General features: G+C 37.3%; 1 protein-coding gene across 1 annotated transcript in view; it reads left to right on the forward strand.

Moving 5' to 3' along the window:
* Positions 1-18,984, forward strand: part of CDCA2 (cell division cycle associated 2) — a 49,436-nt gene that overhangs the window by 17,426 nt on the left and 13,026 nt on the right. The window contains exons 8-13 of the mRNA XM_081269062.1: positions 9,944-10,200; positions 12,973-13,057; positions 13,826-14,070; positions 15,989-16,055; positions 17,071-17,159; positions 17,973-18,110. Of these exons, the coding sequence (XP_081125188.1) occupies positions 9,944-10,200; positions 12,973-13,057; positions 13,826-14,070; positions 15,989-16,055; positions 17,071-17,159; positions 17,973-18,110 (881 nt within the window). The remainder of the gene's footprint in view (positions 1-9,943; positions 10,201-12,972; positions 13,058-13,825; positions 14,071-15,988; positions 16,056-17,070; positions 17,160-17,972; positions 18,111-18,984) is intronic.

An 18,984-nucleotide genomic window follows, 5' to 3' on the forward strand; every position in this document is an offset into this window, starting at 1 on the left:
TAAATATATTAATTTAGTTTTCAGGCTAAGTGCTTTCCCAAGTCTTGTCCAGGCAAATAAGATAAAACACTGGGTAATACACACATCAAATAATGGTCATGGTCAGTGTTAACTTTTCTGCAAGCAGGGACCATGGGAAAGGACTGTCCTGAGCACGAAAAGAAAGTTGCACTCAAGGACACACCAAGACTTTGCATCTTTCCAGCTTGAGAAACCTCTGCACTATTAAGTCTTATCAGTTCATATTATCTCTGAGAATCTGTATAGTCAGCAAAGTTCTCTTCAACAAGTGAATCTCAAGGTGCACAAATGATTGACACACAAATGATCTTTTCTGGACTGACTGTATCCTTCACTTTTGTTACAGTGATTCATATTTCCTTGTTTGTAAAACTAGATTTTCTATTTTGCAGGAGAGAAGGCTGGTAAATTTGTTGGGGGGCCAGAGCAGCGGGTACAGGTTGAGAATCAATGAGTCAATGATTGATTCATCTTTCTTTAACCAGCAGGAATCATCCAGTTGGGAGAGCAGTGACAATTAAATCATAAATCTAAACTGTCGTGTGTGTGTGTGTGTGTGTGTGTGTGTGTGTGTGTGTGTTTGTGTTTGTGTGTATGTGTGTGTGTAGTTGTTTTTTTAGAATTTGTTCTAATTAGTTATATATAACAGTAGAATGTATTCTGATACATTGTATACACATAGAGAGCAACTTCTCCCTTTTGCTGAATATGGTGTAAAGTCACACCAGTAGGGTAATCATACATGTATGTAGGATAATGATGTCTGTCTCACTCCCCTGTTCTTCCCATTCTCACTTCCTCTCCCCTCGCTCCCCTCTACACAATCCAGAGTTCCTTCATTTTTAGCCACCCATCCACCCCCAATATGGATTAGCATCTGCTTATCAGAGAAAACATTTGGCCTTTGGTTTTTGGGGTTTGGCTTATTTCGCTTTAGCATGATAATCTCTAGCTCCATCCATTTACCTGCAAACACCATAATTTCATTCTTCTCTAAGGCTGAGTAATATTCCATTGTGTATATGTAACACATTTTCTTTATCCATTCATCTGTTGAAGGTCATCTAGGTTGGTGCCATAGTTTAGCTATCATAAATTGAGCCGCTATAAGCATGGATGTGGCTGTGTCACTGTAGTGTGCTGATTTTAAGTCCTATGAGTAAAAACCGAGTAATGGGATAGCTGGGTCAAATGGTAGTTTGTAAGGAAAACAAAAGGAGACAGAAGCAAGGTACAGAGGCAAAGCAAAAGCTGCTTTCCTGAGCTGCTAGCTTTATTTATATCAATAGGTTACTTTAGGTCATTGGCATCCTTAGTACATATTGTTCATTGAATCACTAAGCAGGTTATGGACCTAGCAACATTATGCTGTTTATTCCTCAGTTATGTACTAAGTTGCAATGTGCAATGTTAGGAGCTTTGTGAAGCTCTCAAGAAAGTCCATTGGATAAAGTTATTCTTAGGTGGGCAGGTTTAGGCTCAGTGAAACATTGTAGTTGACTAACAAGAGAATTCCTTTATTCCCAGGAGCTGAGTGTCTGAGAGCAAGGTCAAGGCTGATAAGACTCTAGCCCAGAGCCTCCTCATGAAGGATGTTACCATAGCAGCTAGGCAATGCACATGTATTAGTTATCATACTAGTTCCAGGGAAAAACTGCTGAATATTCTAAGTGTGGAAAACAGAGCACCTATTACCCACCAGGAGTGAACACTGCCTTAAACATTTCCACAGCCAGAATCCTTACAGTGGTTCCATTCTTAGTTTTCTGAGGAATCTCCATACTGCCTTCTAGAGTCCTTGCACCAATTTGCAGTCCCACCAGCAATGTATGAGTACACCTTTCCTCCCACATTCTTGCCAACATTTATTGTTACTTGTCTTCTTGATAATTGTCAAGATAGAGTGAGATGAAATTGTCAAGATAGAGTGAGATGAAATCTTAGAGTAGTTTTAATTTGCATTTCTCTAATCACTAGAGATGATGAACATTTTTTCACATGTTCGTTGATTGATTATATTCTGTGAAGAAGAAATTTATTGATTGGGTTATTAACCAATTTATTGATGGGGCTACTTGTTTTTTTTTTTGTTTTGTTTTGTTTTGTTTTTTGGTGCTAAGTGTTTTGATTTCTTTATACGTTCTAGAGATTAATGCTTTAATCAGAGGTGCATATGGTAGAAATTTTCTCCCAATCTGTAGGCTCTCTCCTCACATTATTTGTAGTTTCCTTTGCTGAGAAAAATCTTTTTAATTTGAATCCATTCCATTTATTGATTCTTGATTTTATTTCTTGTGCTTTAGGAGTCTGGTTAAGGAAGTTAGTTTCTAAGCTGACATGGTAGAGATTTGGTCCTAATTTTTCCTCTATTAGGCACAGGGTCTCTGTTCTAGTGCCCAAGTCTTTGATCCACTTTGAGTTGATTTTTGTGCAGGGTGAGAAATAGGTAATTAATTTCATTTTGCTACATATGGATTTCCAATTTTGCCAGCACCATTTGTTGAATAGACTATCTCTTCTCCAATGTATGTTTTTGGTGCCTTTGTCTAGTAGGAGATAACTTTATTCATGTGGGTTTATCTCTGTGTTTTCTGTGTGTACCATTGGTCTACATGTCTATTTTGGTGCCAATACCATGCTATTTTTGTTACTATAGATAGCTCTGTAGTACAGTTTATAAGGTCTGATATTGTGATGCCTCCTCCTTCACTCTTCTTGCTAAGGATTGTTTTGGCTATTCTGGGTCTCTTCTTTTTCCAAATAAATTTCATGATTGTTTTTTCTATTTCTATGAGGAATGCTATTGGGATTTTAATTGGATTGCATTAAATCTATATAAAGCCATTTCATAGATTGGTAGTATGGCCATTTTGACAATATTAATCCAAGAACATGTGAGATCTTTCCATATTCTAAAGTCTTCTTCAAATTCTTTAGTGTTCTGTAGTTTTCGTTATAGGGGTCTTTTTCCTTTATTGTTAGATTTAGTCCCAAGTATTTTCTTTCTTTCTTTCTTTCTTTTTTTTTTTTTTTTTTTTGCTATTGTAAATGGGTGTAGTTTTCCTAACTTCTCTTGAAGTAGATTCATCACTGATGTATAGAAATGCATTTGATGTCTGAGAATTGATTTTATATCCTGCTGCTTTGCTGAATTGATTTATTAGCTCTAGGAGTTTTCTGGTGGAATTTTTTGGATCTTGTAAATATAGAATCATCTCATCAGCAAACTCAGTTTTACTTCTTCTTTTCCTAGTTGTATCCCTTTAATTTCTTTCATCTAATTACTCTGGCTAGAGTTTCCAGGACTATGCTGAATAGAAGTGGTGAAAGAGGGCATCCCTGTCTTGTTCCAGTTTTTAAAGGGAATGCTTTCAATTTTTTTCCATTTACAATGATGTTGGCCTTGGGCTTAGCACAGATAGCATTTACAGTGTTGAGATATGTTCCTACTATTCCTGGTTTTTCTAGTGTTTTTTTGTCAAACACTTTAAGTCTCTTGATGTGATGAATTAGGTTTATTGATTATTATATGTTGAATCAACCTTGCATCTCTAGAATGAATCCCACTTGATTATAATACATTATCTTTTTAGTATGTTTTTGTAAGTGATTTGCCAGAATTTTATTGAGAATTTTTGCGTCTATGTTCATCAGGGATATTGTGAGTTTATCTGGTTTGGGTATCAGGGTGATATTAGCCTCATAAAATGAGTTTGGAAGGATTCCCTCCTTTTCTATTTCATGGAATACTTTGAGGAATATTGGTGTTAATTCTTTGAAAGTCTTGTAGAACTGAGAAACCCTTAGTTACACTAATGAAGAGAAAGAACACCCAAATTACTAAAATCCATGATAAAAAAGAAAATATCATGATGGATACTACTGAAATACAGAAGGTAATTAGACACTATTTTGGAAATTTATACTCCAATAAAATAGAAGATCTCAAAGATATCCACAAATTTCTAGACCCATATGAACTACCCGAACTGAATGCAAGAGGACATACACAATTTAAACAGAACAGTTTTGAGCAGTGGGTTAGAAGAAGCCATCAAAGCCTACTAACTAAGAAAAGCCCAGGACCACAGGAATTCTCCAGCCATCTCCAATGGCTGTGTTTGAACGTGGAGCTGTGAGCTAGGTCAGAGTGCCACAGTGATCTGGGCTTTCTGGAACTGGGAAATTTCACTCAGTGGTTCCTGGAAGAGCAGCTTCCCTTTCTTAATGATTCCAACATTGCCCATCCTTCAAAAATGGCTCCCAACACAGTAACATGTTATTAAGTCTCCAAGTGTTGGAGTAGCTTCTATTTTTTATTTTATCGTTGATTTCTCGTTTCATTCCATTACAGTCTGATAGAATGTAGGGTGGTATTTCTATTTTTTTGTATATGCTAAGAGTTGCTTTGTGGCATAACTTATGGTCCATTTTTTGGAAAAGGATCCATGTGCTGCTGAGAAGAAAGTGTATTTGCTCAATGATGGATGAAATATTCTATATGTCTGTTAAGTCTAAATTATTGATTGTATTATTTAGTTCTATAGATTCCTTGCTTAGTTTTTGTTTGTACGAACTATCCAGTGGTGAGAGAGGTATGTTAAAGTCACTCAGAATTATTGTGTTGTGGTCTCTTTGATTCTTGAAATTGAGAAGAGTTTGTTTGATGTATGTAGATGCTCCATTGTTGTATCTTGTTGATGTATGATTCCCTTAAGCAGTATGAAATGTCCTTCTTTATCCCTTCTGACTAACTTTGGCTTGAAGTTCACTTTATCTGATATGAGGATGGAAACCCCTACTTGTTTGCGCAGTTCACGTGAGTGGTATTTTTTTTTTTTTATCATCCTTTCACCTTCATACTGTGGATGTCTTTTTTCTAGGAGATGAGTCTCTCCTAGACAGCATATTTTTGGGTCTTTTATTTTTTTAATCCCAGTCTGCCAGCTGATGAATTTAGGCCATAACATTCAGGGTTACTATGGAAATATGCTTTAAATTCCTGGTCATTTTAGTTTATTTTTGATTTTTTAATTTGACTTTGCTGATTTTCTTGTTTACCACAGAAGGTTTTTATTTGATCTTCAAGTCTAAAGCTAAGTTTTGCTGGATATAAAATTCTCGGTTGATATCCATTTATGTATGTTATTCCAGGACCTCCTGGCATTGAGGGTCTGTCTGGGTTGAGAAATTAGCTGATATCCAAATTAGTTTATTTATTTATTTATTTTTCTTTACAGCCTTTAAAATTCTGTTCTTATTCTGTGTGTTAGTAATTCTCATTATAATGTGCCTCGGTGCGGGGCTGCTGTAATTTTATACATTTGGGGTCCTGTAAGCCTCTTACAGTTGATTTTCCATTTCATTCTTTAGATTTGGGAGATTTTCTGATATGTCATTGAAAAGATTGTGCATTACTTTGGTTTGTATCTCCATGCCTTTGTCTATTCCAATAAATCTTAAGTTTGGACTTTTCCTGTTATCACATGTTTCTTGGACGTTCTGTTCATGGTTTCTTGCCATCTTTACGGAATGGTCAACTTTATTTTCAAGAATATATTTTGTCTTCATTGCCTGAGATTCTGTCTTCTAAGTGGTCTAGTGTGTTCGTGATGCTTTCTATTGAATTTATTATTTGATTTATTGATTCCTTTATTTCGAGGATTTCAGCTTGTTTCCCTGCCCCCCCTCAATCTCTTACTCTATTGAAGTGATCTTTCACTTCCAGTATTTTCTCTTTGATTTCACTCCTTATACTATCCTTTACTTTGCAGATTAAATTAACTATGTACATTCTAAATTTCTCTGATATTTCTTATACTGTGTTGTCTATGGGTTCTATTGTTGGAACATCTTTTTGTTTGAGGTTTGTTTGAGGCACTTTGTTCCCTTGTTTTTTCACGTTGTTTGTGCATTTTCCCTTCTAGAAGTATGGATCTGAGGCAGTACAGTTTCTCCCCTGAAGTCCAATTATAGTGTCCCTGAAGGCTTCCAGTACCTCACTTTTAAGGGAGAGACCAATAATAACAGCACCCAGTGCAAACAATATACAACCTTAAATAGCTCCTATTTTGGCATCTCCAGTTTTGTTGCAATAAACAGAAATGATGTGTTCAGTTATTGTCTATAGTATGAACAGTAAGTTTGCTAAAAGGGTTTACGATTTCAAATGATGGACAAACAGGAGAGAGGATGTGATATTTATGAGGGAGAAGAAGAGAAAATAGAGATAAAAAGTTATAGTAAGAGCAAAGGAGGAATTAACAGAGGTTGGCTGTTAACATGAGAGAAGTGAGGAAAAAAAATCTAGTGAGACAGGTAAGTGAGGGAGAAAATATATACAAATAAAAACAAAATGTAAAAATATAAGAATAGGGGCTGGAGTTGTGGCTCAGTGGTAGGGTGCTCGCCTAGCATGCATGGGGCACTGGAATTGATCCTCAGCACCACATAAAAATAAAATAAAGATATGGTGTCCACCTAAAACTAAAGAGAAAATTTAAAAAAATATTTTTAAAAATATAAGAATATACAATCACACTGTAATATCCTATTCAGACATCCCACTCCTCAATAAACTAATACATGAAAAACATTTGGATTCAGAGATGTGAGAGGGGGGGAGGAAAAAAGGAAAGTCTCTATGGAAAACTGACCAATTGCTTTTGTTGGCTTTTAAAAATTTTCTCAGCTTTTCTTTTCTGATAGATGGGGTTGTCTGAAGTTTGATGGTAGCTCCAGTCCAGTGGGTGCTGAGTGGGTTGGCTGGGCAAGCTGGGAGCAAGATGCCCTCTCCCCCTCTTTACATCTTCCCACTTGTTGTCACCAGCCCCTTCTCTCCCTTACACTTCAGGACTCACTGAGCTGGAGAGAGCCCGGTTTTCTCCAGTTTCTCCAACCTGGGAATTGGGCCTAGTCTCTGACTTTCCATGGGCTTTCCAGGCCGATGCTGGCCCACATAGTCTCAGCTGCAATCTGATGAAGCTGGGCTCCAGATTCCCCAGGCTGTGCCCTGCGGCATTCCCAAATCTCAATCATGTTCCAGCTTGCAGAGAGACCACCAGGGGTGTGCTCACACAAAGGAGCAACCATGCAAAGAGGCAGCCAGATGGCAGCCACTAGCACACCCAGCAAGAAGACCTCAGGTGCAAGGAGACCTGCATGTACCCTGACAGTATATCTCCAAGTCTTGGCCGATGTCCCCAGACTGAGGCAGCCGCACCCCCAGATGGTGGTGGGGCAGTGGCACCCCCAGATGGTGGTGGGGCAGTGGCAAACCTGCAGAGCCTTTGGCCCTGGACTCCCAGGCCCTAGCTAGTGTCCCAAGATGGTAGCAGCAGTGTGTAACCAAACCTGCAGGTTCCCTGACAATGGACTTCCAGGCAGCAACAGGCATTGAGCCCTGTATGTGGACAGTCTGCAGGCAGTAGGCAAAGAGCAGCAAGGAATGCAGCCTCCCTCTAGTTCACCATCTTGGGTCCCTCCTTCGTTCTTTGTACTGGAAGTGTCATATAATACATATACTTTACTGTAGCTCCATAGCTGTTACAATTTTTGGTTTTAAGTATTTAAATAACAGGGTGTAAGGGTCCAGCGAAACGTCGGAGAAGGAAAGACCACACGAGACTAGCTTCATGCAATTGCAAGGGGGATTTTATTAGGGGGACCCGTTCCAACGCGTTGGGACTCTGTGCTCACTCAAGAAGGGAAAGCAGCCCAGAGCCCAGAGCAGAGGTCAAGCAGAGCTTAAGTACACTTTTTGGAGAGGGTGGGGGGCTTTGCATACATCAGAACAAATCATCATGAGGCGCGGGGAAATTGAACATCAATTCTGATACGTGATTAGTCCATTCATTGGTGGGAACAGTTTGGGCAGGGGTGATTGGTCACTTCTAAGTGGGGTACACATTCAAACTGATTGGTTCTGGGGCCTATATGCTTACGTGCCATGCTACCTGGAACCCTTAGCTATTAAACAACCAGGTAATCAATGGAGATATTTACTGAGCAGCTCCCGCATTGTCCTAACAAGTTTACAGACATTACAGGTTCCAGGGATAGCAGGGGGGATTGTTTACTTTTTAGCCCAGGCCTTGCAATCCAGAAGCTTTACAATGCCCTAGTCTTTTACATTTTAACTCAGACTTTTGCAGCTTAGAATCAGCTTAGAAATTTTACCCTTACAAGGGGAGCTAGCCTTTTATATTTGCCTAGTATATACCGTTTCTGCTCTTCTTCGTCCTTTCCTAAAGATTAAGTTTCCTCTGGAATTTTCTCTTACCCTGAAAAAGAACTTCTTTAGCATTTTTTGTAGAGAGCATGTGCTCTGACTTTTAATTTTAATCCCATGATAGATGGATGGATAGATGGAAGCCTGCCTGGTCACTAAGGGCAGCCTGCCGCACAGGCACTTGTACGTTCAAACAGGAACTCCTTTATTGCCCGAACTCCCGTGATCGGGACCCATGCGGCCCTTCCAGGAACACCCCCAACCGGAAATCCCTCCTCCAGAACTTCACCAACCAACTCGAACTCCCAGGAATCGGGTGCCTGAGGCAGACAGCAGGGGTCTATATACAACTGAATATGCAGCTTAACTTAACTATTATCATCTCAATGGCTCTCTGGTGTCACCTCTCAACCACTCCCTTCTGGCAAAAATGCCATGCATCTTCCCCACTTGGCTGTGGCCCTCAACAGCAGCCAGCTTATGAGCTTGTCACTATGATGACATAAGGTGCTCTTGCTTCCTGACCAATTCTCTTTGCTTTATTGTCATGTGACTTTGCTTAGGAGTGACATAGTCCTTAATAATACTTATAAATAGTTTTATAATATTTATAAATAGTATAGATAATAAAAATCATCATTTTACCAGTCATCTTACTCTACCTTCTGTCTGATACATGATGAGTATCAAAATTTCACTTGAGCATCTCAGTAAGCTGCCCAAAAGTTCTTCAATGAGACAGGGAAAAGTGGGTCTACTATTGCAGTGGGGCCTTATTATGAGTTACACTGTCTGGCTGTTTGGTGGCTTCCCAAGAGGTCATGTTTCAGACAGTGTGCCTCCAGGAAGAGTAAAACAATCCTGTAAAATGGAATTGAAAGTCCTTTGTTAAGGGGGCACCTGGACAGGAGGCCTGCATACCTTTGATCTCTGCCTTCAGTACAGTCAGTCTCTGCCCCTTCTGTACCGCTGCAGAAATTCAGAATAATTATGCTGCTGGTAGCCTCATGTGTCTCGCGGCACTGCTTGTCTGACCTTGTTGTTAGTCACTTCACACTCTTTTTCTTTCCCTTCATGCTTCCAAGTCTTTCCTTCCTGCCTTTTTTTTTTAACCTATAATTTATTTCTCATAAAGAAAAATAATTTTTTGTGTAAATACGTCTCAGAATGTTTCCTTTATAGGAGAATTCTTACGTGTAAGTAACTAGAATAAAATTCAGATTTACCTGGGTCCTTGCGCTTACCAATGCAGAATCCACAGATGTGACACATTGACTTGGTTTGGTTTGATAACCTTACCTGCTTCTCATTTCCACCTCTCTTGCATATTGCCTCTGATTTTCAGCAGTAAAATTGCTCATTACTCAATGGTTTGCTTAGGTTAGTTTTATAATGCAGGTAATAGGTATTATGAGCCTTATGAGCCGAGGTAGACTAGCAGTGTATGGCTCATTTGTGGTGCTGTTTTCCAACCTCTGACCTGGATTTCTATGGTGGCCAACATCTCTTGCTTGCTTTTTTCCCCTTATTCATCAGTTTTGAATTACAAACTGACTGATGGCCACTTCTCTGTCTTCTTTTTATAAGTCCAAATTAAATCTCAGATGCTCCTCCCTGAACAGGATGTATAAGGTTTGAATTTCTTCATAGCATGCTATTGTCTTTGCAATACATCAAATATTTTTGGTCTAGAACAAGGAGATTTGGACATCTCACAATCACATGTTCATCTTGAAGAATGCAAGGTTCCTGATTATGTAGAGGGCACAGAATCAAGTGATGCTGTTTTAATTGACATACTGACAGCAGGGGCAAGCTCAGACACAGTCCCCGAGGCCACGTCATCAGCTACCACTGTGTGCAAGAGGGACATTCCATCCACTGACTCCTTTGTACTTCGTTCTGTATTGAAGAAACCTTCTGGCAACCTTTTTGCAGAGAACTTACAGGTAAGAAGAGAATTATATTTCCTATAGCAAATGAATAAGAATTCATTTTTCTTCAAAGCAATACCTCTGAAATGTCATGTATCATACTAATGTAAAAGGAAATGTAGTGTGTCAGTCTGTTACCTATCTATCCAAAATATTTGGTCTTAAAAAATAAGTCTTACAACCAAACTGTTAGGTCAGTGGTGGCGACTTAGCGGCAACTTAGAACAAAGCAGCCCACGTTGGAAAAGAAAATCAATCAGATGCAGGTGGAAACGCCTGTCAATCAGCCAGATCTCCTGACTAACGCCTGTCAATCCATAGGACCCCCTGGCCAATCCTGGAGTTCAGCCAACTCCCCTGACCAACTTCAAGGGGGCAAGGGAACCTAGAAACACCTTTTCCTGTCCCAAGCCCTTCCCTTCCTGCTGTAAGCCCCATAAAAGTCCAGTCCGGTCGAACTTCCGCGTGGTTTCTCAGACCCTTCTCCTGTCCCCTCTGTGGGTCTTATCGAGTTCCCCCTGGGAGTGATATCTCAATAAAGCCTCCCCCGCCTGATCTGACACAAACTTTTTCCTTTTTTCTTTTTCTTTTTTTGGTTCAGTATTTCTTTATTACACAAAGTACTGCAGTGAATGTTTCTATACATATCTCCATAGATATTCATATGATAATCTCTAGAACCCAGATCCTTGCACTGTCACCTTGGAGCTTGAGGAAATGCACTATCTCGGGTCCTACATTAGACCCTCTCTTTATTCAAGAAACCCAGGTGATTCATGGGTGTTTTAATCTCAAACTTTTTTCTCTAAGCTTAGTTGATATGAGAAAAGAGGAAGCTGGTGGGAAATAGGTGGCATTCATTGAGGAGTGTCTCTGTACAGTTCTGGTATCTTTATAGTGGTACACTCCAGGACAGGTGTGAGCCCCATTTGGCATGTAGGTTAGGCTTAAGGGTTGTTCAGTGAACCCAGGTAAGAATGATGTTAAAATCTGTGTCAGGTTGCTCATGGAGGCTCAGGAGTCAGTGTCTGTTGTCAAATTCAGACTCAGAAATGTAATAACTGAGCAAATTATTTAACCTTTTCTTGTCCTGGTTTTTTTACCTATAAAGGATATTAGTAATTCCCGTATCTGGTAATTTTAGCATTCAGTATATTGATAATTGTATTTATAATATATTGATGCTGATATTAAGTTAGCACCAGTGCCTGGCACATCAGAAATACAAATATTTTTTTCCAGTGCACATGCATTTTAACACACAGCTATGCTGACAGGTTTATTTTTAAAGCCAAAATGAAGTGATTACCTTTCGTCTTCATGGTCAGTTGCTATTTTAAGTGTTTTATCAACTTTTTGATTAGAGAACTGATTTAGATCTCTAGTATAGCACTGTTTATTTATATCTTTAGGTTAACTTCTCAGATAACGCCTTAATAACTTGGTATAATTGTTTTTTAAAAAATTATATAATGAACATCAGGTCCTGCCACTAGGATGATAGGAAGGCATGATTGTGTAGAGGATCTTTTTATTAAGTTGGCCCAAGTTGCTTGGCTTACAAAATTCAAGTTATTTGTTAACTTTTATGGTTGTTTTAATTAAAAATAAATCTAAAGGTAACCATGAATTTTGTGTGTATGTTAACTTTCTTCACAGTTTTGTTATGTACATTTGCCTGGTCAGGAAAGAGAACTGATTTGAGACATAGCAGGTTTAAGGAGGTTCATCTGGGGCAGAATTATTCTTGGCACGTGCTGCTCTTGGGATGGATGTAGTGGAGAAAAGGAAAAGCTCTCAAGAACAGTGAGTGGGTTGAGGCTGTACAAGTAGGTGGTGACTCAGAGGGGACTTTGATCCAGTCCACAGGCCGAACTCTCTATCCTAGAAAGTCCAGCAGCCCTGTGTTCCCCTTGTCTTTCTGCAGAGTTCACAATATCCTCCTTTACAACTTGCCTCTCTATAATCTTCATTTGGATAAACATAGACAAAAGCTGCCTTCTTTCTTGTAATGAAGGCAAGAAATTTGAGCATTTATGGAAGGTGCAATTCTCATGTTTAAAGATAAACACATCCGGTTAACTCATTTACCTGTTTAGTTTTTTTTTTTTTTTTTTTTTTTTGTTCTTGTTTTAGTGCAATTCTTAACACTTTGGACTCTTTGTCTACTCTGTCTCGTCCTATACCAGATGCAGTACACTATAATTCTAGCCACTCACATTTTCCTTAATTTTATTTTCTAGGTTAAAGATGGAATGATTTAACTCACACTTGTGGATTTCTGTTCTTAAATTTTGGCTTAAAATACTATGTGCCAAAATAATATGTAGAGAACCCATTTTTCCTTTGTATCTAACATCATGATGTTTTAGAACAATTATGAAGATTAAGATAATCTTCAGTACTATACTGTCTGCCCTTGACAGAAAAACTTCAAAATTAACATTCTTTTTTCTTAATTTATATATTTATTTCCTCAGTAATTTTATATCATTTTAAGGGTACAGTTCTTACTCGTGTTGATTAAATTTATTCTCAAATATTACATTTTTATGTCAATTTTACAATGACTGCTCACGTCAAAATTGCCATTCTTTTTTTTTTTTAAATCTTTATTTTACTTATTTGTCTTTATGTGGTGCTGAGGATCGAACCCAGTGTCTCACCTGTGCTAGGTGAGCACTCTACCACTGAACCACAATCCCAGTACCCTAAAATTGCCATTCTTAATAGCTACATGTACATTTCTTTATAGAGAATCACTCATTGATTATCATTTTTGTTTAGGAGCACCATGACAACCACTGTGATGATTTGATTGGTCCAGGCTTAATCTCAAATCTTTCCAACTGTTTCGAAGAACAAAAAGCAGGTAAAAAATTCATATTTACTTTTAAGCCTGAGGGCATCATTTTTCTTGTTAACAAAATCTAATATATCCCATTTTCAGTGATCCACTAATGCTTTGATGCTCCTGAAATTATGTAGGAATGAAAGATGTTTGGGAGGGATTGAATTTCTTTGGAGAGCCTTAGAATTGGTCTGAGGCTGAGTGTATAGTTCAGTAGTAGCTGGCCCAATATGGGGAGGCCCTAGGTTCTGTGCCCAGCACTGCAAAAGAATTTTTTTTAATGTTTGTCTATTTCACCTATGTTCATTTTATTTAATGGTAGAATTATAAAGAATATATATATGTATGTTCTTTTATATATACGTGTATGTGTGTATGTATGTGTATATGTGCGTGTGTGTGTGTGTGTGTGTGTGTGTGTGTGTTGGGGGGGGTGCTACTGGGGATTGAACTCAGGGCCACTGAGCCACATCCCCAGCCCTATTTTGCATTTTATTTAGAGACAGGGTCTCTGAGTTGCTTAATGCCTCACTTTTGCTAAGGCTGGCTTTCACCTCGCAATCCTCTTGCGTCCCGAGCCACTGGGATTACACGTGTATGCCACTGTGCCCAGCAAAAACTTTATATTTAATTTTATAAACTATTAAGATATTTATGCAAAATTATACTTTAAAATCTGTGCCATATTCTCTTTGCCATTTTGGATTTGCTTTATAAACCATCTTTTATTCAAATAATAATTTGAATTAGGGCTTAATTTTTTAACATATTCCTATTTATTATTTGTAGAAGATCAAGAAAGTCTTAAAACATCGGCCTTTCTAAATGTGAGGAAGAGGAAGAGAGTTACTTTTGGAGAGGATCTAAGCCCAGAAGTGTTTGATGAATCTTTGCCAGCAAACACTCCATTGCGTAAAGGAGGAACACCTGTCCGACAAAAGGATTTGAGTAGTGTTAGTCCTCTGCTACTTGAGCAATCACCAGTTCCTGAGCAATTGCCTCAACCAAATTTTGAGGACAAGGGGGAGAATCTTGTAAGTGTGATGAGTGCAGAACAAGCTTGTTGGATTTTCTTCAGGTCATACCTGTTTTGTATGGACAGTAGCTATGCTTTGAATCATGAGGTAGACTAAATGAAGTGCCACTGTTTTTTTAAATCTAGTTTCTATGTAGATTTTTTTTCCTGTTTTGCCCTCTTACAAACAATACTTCCATGATTCCTTGTACATAGCATATTTCATGGGACTTAACTGCTGTAAGATGTACCATTGTTTTATGTCTCACTAAGAGAAAGTGCTGAAAATTAAAAACACCATGAATTATAAGATGTACTCAGATTTTATAAGTACTGGAATATGAAAGAAGACCATTTTAAAATTAAAACACTGCAAAAATTCCTGTATTTTTAAAACTGAAAAAAAATCATGCAAAAAATTAGTAAGCCTTTAATCAGGCTAATGAAAAAAGGAAGAAAAATTGCCAATATTAGGAAGAAAAGAAATGACAGCTCTATATCTTAACAAATATTAAAGGGTAAATAATGGAATTGTTATGGTTTAATTATGAGACGTTCCCAAAAACTCATAAATGAGATAATACAAGTAAGTTTAGAGGTGAAATGACTGGGTTATGAGAGCCTTAAACTAAACTGTAGGCCAGCAGGGTGTGGCTGGAGGAGATAGGTCTCTGGGTGCATGCCTTTGGGGCATATATTTTGTCCCTGAGGAATAGGGCTTTCTCTCTGCTTCTTTGTTGCCTTGTATGAGCTGCTTTCCTCCCCTGTGCCTTTCCACTCTGATGGTCAGCCTCATCTTGGGCCCAAAACAATGGAGTCTACTTTCTGTAGCCTGACATCTTTGAAACTGAGCCCCAAATAAACCTTTTCCTTCTCTGAAATTGTTCTTATAAGGTCTTTTGGTTGCAGCAATGAAAAAGCTGACCAAAACAGGAAAAGCTGTATGATCATCTCAGTAGATTCGGAAAAAACATTTGACAAAATCCAGCATTCATTTTTGAGGAAAAAAGAAAGAATTAGAGCAAGCTGATTTAAAAAAGGATATTTCTTCAAATTGACCAATTTTATCTATGAAGTCCATGGTCTGTGAACACCGTGGCAATTAATGTGTTTATATTGCCACTTTATCCTTGAAGTTCCAGGAATAATATTGTAATGTTAGATTTTATTTATTATTAGGTTTTCTTACTTTGCAGGCTTTAAACAAAAGTTTTTGTGTTTGTTTTTTGATGGTACTAGGCATTGAACCCAGGGCCTTTACATATAAAATTTAGTGCTTTGCCAATAAGGTACTGTCCCCAGCCCTTTTTAAATCTTGAGACAGGTTCTTTCTAAGTTTTCCAAACTCCCCTCAAATTTGAGATCTCCTGCCTCAACCTCCTGAGTAGTTGGAGTTTCATGAGGGCTTCACCATGCCTGGAATGATGTGAATTTTTTTTTTTTTTTTTTTGAGAGGAGAGAGAGAGAGAGTTTTTTTTTATATATATATATTTATTTTTCAGTTTTTGGTGGACACAACATCTTTATTTTATTTTTACGTGGTGGCTGAGGATGGAACCCAGCACCCCGCGCATGCCAGGCGAGCACGTTACCGCTTGAGCCACTTCCCCAGCCCCATGTGAAATTTTTAATAAACCAAAAAGTAACTTATCAATGAATCATTAAGCAACTTTCACTTTTTAATAGAAATTTTGGTGGATTATAATTACTAACCATGGTTTCATTATAAAAATGATTGTTCAGTGTTATAAAGAACATGTATTTTTAAATCTAATATCGTTGACTTCTCTTTAATCCTATTGCTTATTATAATCTTATTACAATTCCTCTTACCCAAATAAGACATTTTTCTTTTGGGCACATTATTTATATATTAACTGAATTTAAAGATATCTAATTTCTACCATTCCCCCCCTCCCTGCCCCCACTTTGTTTAGGAAAACATAGAACCACTTCAGGTATCATTTGGAGTTCTGAATCCTTCCGTTTCTGAGAATCTCTCAGGTATGACTTATATTTGTTACAGCAATTTATGCTTGGTTTTAAAAAACTACCACTGTAGTTTTAAAAAGTTTATGGGAAGTTGCTTATCTATCCCTTTCCATTCTAAGTCCTATAATCACCCACATTTAACTTTCTGTGATGGAAGTTAAATCTTGAAAATCCTTTTTTGAAGTGCTATTGGACTCTCAATTCTTAAGTATCAATAGTAAGCGCCTATCATATTTTGCACAACTGGAATGATTTGAATTGTAAGATAAGGGTTATTCTTAAAGATCGAAAATGTTTCATCAATATTAGCATGGCATTTTTGGCACTTGTACTTCCAAGGACCTTATCTTTTATTAAGGCAGCAGAGATTGCTCCCAGCTCTTCTTACAAACCAGGCATTGGTTGGTAAATGTTATAGATTGGGCTCTTGGAGTGAGAACGATTACTTAGCCTTTACTTCCCTGGTTGCAATCCTTTAATGGGTTCTTGTTGACACCAGCCATCTTATGAGCACAGAATCCAAGCCATATATTATTAAGTTTGTGCTAACTTTTGAGCTGTATGTAGTCTAATCATTTTCCAAAGTCTTAACTCTTAAAACTCATTATAGTATTTTTTATAGTACTTTTTTATAAAACAAATCAAATCAAAATTTTTCTTTTAATTAAGCAAGATATATTCATGGTTATCTTAATGCCATTATAATTTCCTTCTACAAAATATAGTTTGGAATAAATGGATATCTATGAAAATAGCATGCATTTATCATAATATGTGGTATTGTGGTGTAATTTAGTCTGTTAGCATGATAATATGTTAAGCATTCACCACAGAAAGTGATGATATTCAGAAGCTCAAAGTGTTCTGAATTTTTAGATCTCAAAAATTATTCCTCTTGGTAATTGTTTACGTCTAAATATGATATTAAAAGTGAGTGTATCTAAAAGACTGTTCAGTATTTCCCAAAGCTGGCTCATGTTATCATTTTGTGTTAGCAACTTGATTTTGTTTGTGTCTTACTTATCAGGCACTGATACCTTTAGTTCTTCAAATAACCATGAGAAAGTATCCTCCCGTAAAATTGGTAGACTAACGCGGACTTCTGGCAGAAGAAGGGTAAGTGTTTATATTAAATCTTACAATATATTTTTTCTATATTCATGATCAAATCATAATGGGTAAAATCTTACTTTAATGAGTATTATTAAAAATTAAATCTTAATCTACCTAGCATGTAATCCAGAGTAGTAATGTTTACTGATTTGATTTTAAATTCTGTTAGAAGAAAAATTTACTAAAACAAGATTATCTTGGCATTTAGGTGGCATTTGGCAGATGTCGCAAATTGTTAATGTGAGAGGTAATCCCTTTGAAATTTTTAAGAACTGTGTAATTTTATGAATTTCATTGAGGTGAATGTGGAGGAGATTAGCTTGTAATTAACAGAGCTGGAAAATTACAAAAACACAACTCCTCCTTAAACTGCACTTCAATTTAACACTGAGTTTCAACTGGAAGTTATAAGCATAATGCTCATTGAATGCAAGTCTTTTTCTATTATGTTAAATTGGATTAAATTGTTTTTTGCTTATATCATATTGTATAAACATATATTTTAATGTCATAGAACTTTTAAGTGATAAACCCATAATTCAAACATAGAATCTTACAGTTCACAATTTTCTTTCTTGTAACCCAACAATAGTTAAGTGCTAAATTGTAGGTTCTCCATAAATATTTGATGAATAAATAAATCTTCAATTTCCTTATTTTAATTTTGGTTAAAATGCCACTAGTGGAATTTGTGAATTAAGAAGAAATGGGATGTAAAATGATAGGAGCATCATGGGAAAAAGAATAATAGAGCTTTACATTAAAAATGTGACTGCTTGGGCTTTATGGGATCCCTGCTTTAAATTTTTCTTACAGCAATTGATCAGTTTTGCAGAGGAGAACGTTTGCAACTTACATAATGCAGAAACTAAGTCATGTAAGGAAAAGAAAATTAATAGGAGGAAGTCTCAAGAAACGAAGTACAGAAACAGGGCACTTCCTAAAAAGAATCAGGTACGTATGTTTTTTTAAAGATGTAGTGTATTTTAAAGAAGTAGTGTATTTATTTGTTTTGTATGATAAGGAAAATATGGAAACAATATTTTTCCAGTTAACATTGGACCAAGATTATTAAAATCATGTTATTCTAGTGTAGAACCATCCATAAGAGGTTGTATACTCAACTATGAACTACCTGAGGGATATTTTTGCTTCTGTTTCATTTTGTGTTATATATATCTTGCATAATAAATAATCTTTGAGTCTACCTTAACCCCTATTTTTCCCCCCTTAAAATTTATTTTTATTTTTATTTTTTTGGTTTTAGGTGGACACAAAATCTTTATTTTACTTTTATGTGGTGCTGAGGATCGAACCCAGTTCCCCGCGCATGCCAGGCGAGCGCGATACCGCTTGAGCCACATCCCCAGCCCCTTAAAATTTTTAATGGATAGCAAATGTTATAAAATAACTGCCAGGTCACATAAATTCACATTGTTTTTTTTTCCTGTTAGTTATCCCAGATTATACACACTATTGGTTGATGCCATCTGCGTGGGTGTTTTCGTCTGTTGTTGAGTGTGTCCTGAGTATGAGCCACGGGCCCATGTACATGGTCCAGAAAAGAAGGTGACTGTTTGGCAGGCTTCAGATCTGCTTTTCTTTTAGGCCTGGGCTCCAGTCTTGGTCTTAAATGATAAGGTTCTGTAGGAGACATTGATCTGTTTTCACTTAGGTGGCATTTGGCAGTTGTCCCAGCTCAGGTTGCATCCAACCCAGTTTGTCCAGTGCATACTCGTCGAACTGTGCCTATTGTTTGCTATGGTGACAACTAACTGTCACAGATCATTGGATGAGGATTCTGTGGAAGCCTGTGCACCGTTGAGCT

The sequence above is a fragment of the Spermophilus citellus genome (genome assembly GCF_964194105.1).
Source record: "Spermophilus citellus genome assembly, chromosome: 16".
Taxonomy (NCBI): Eukaryota; Metazoa; Chordata; class Mammalia; order Rodentia; family Sciuridae; genus Spermophilus; species Spermophilus citellus.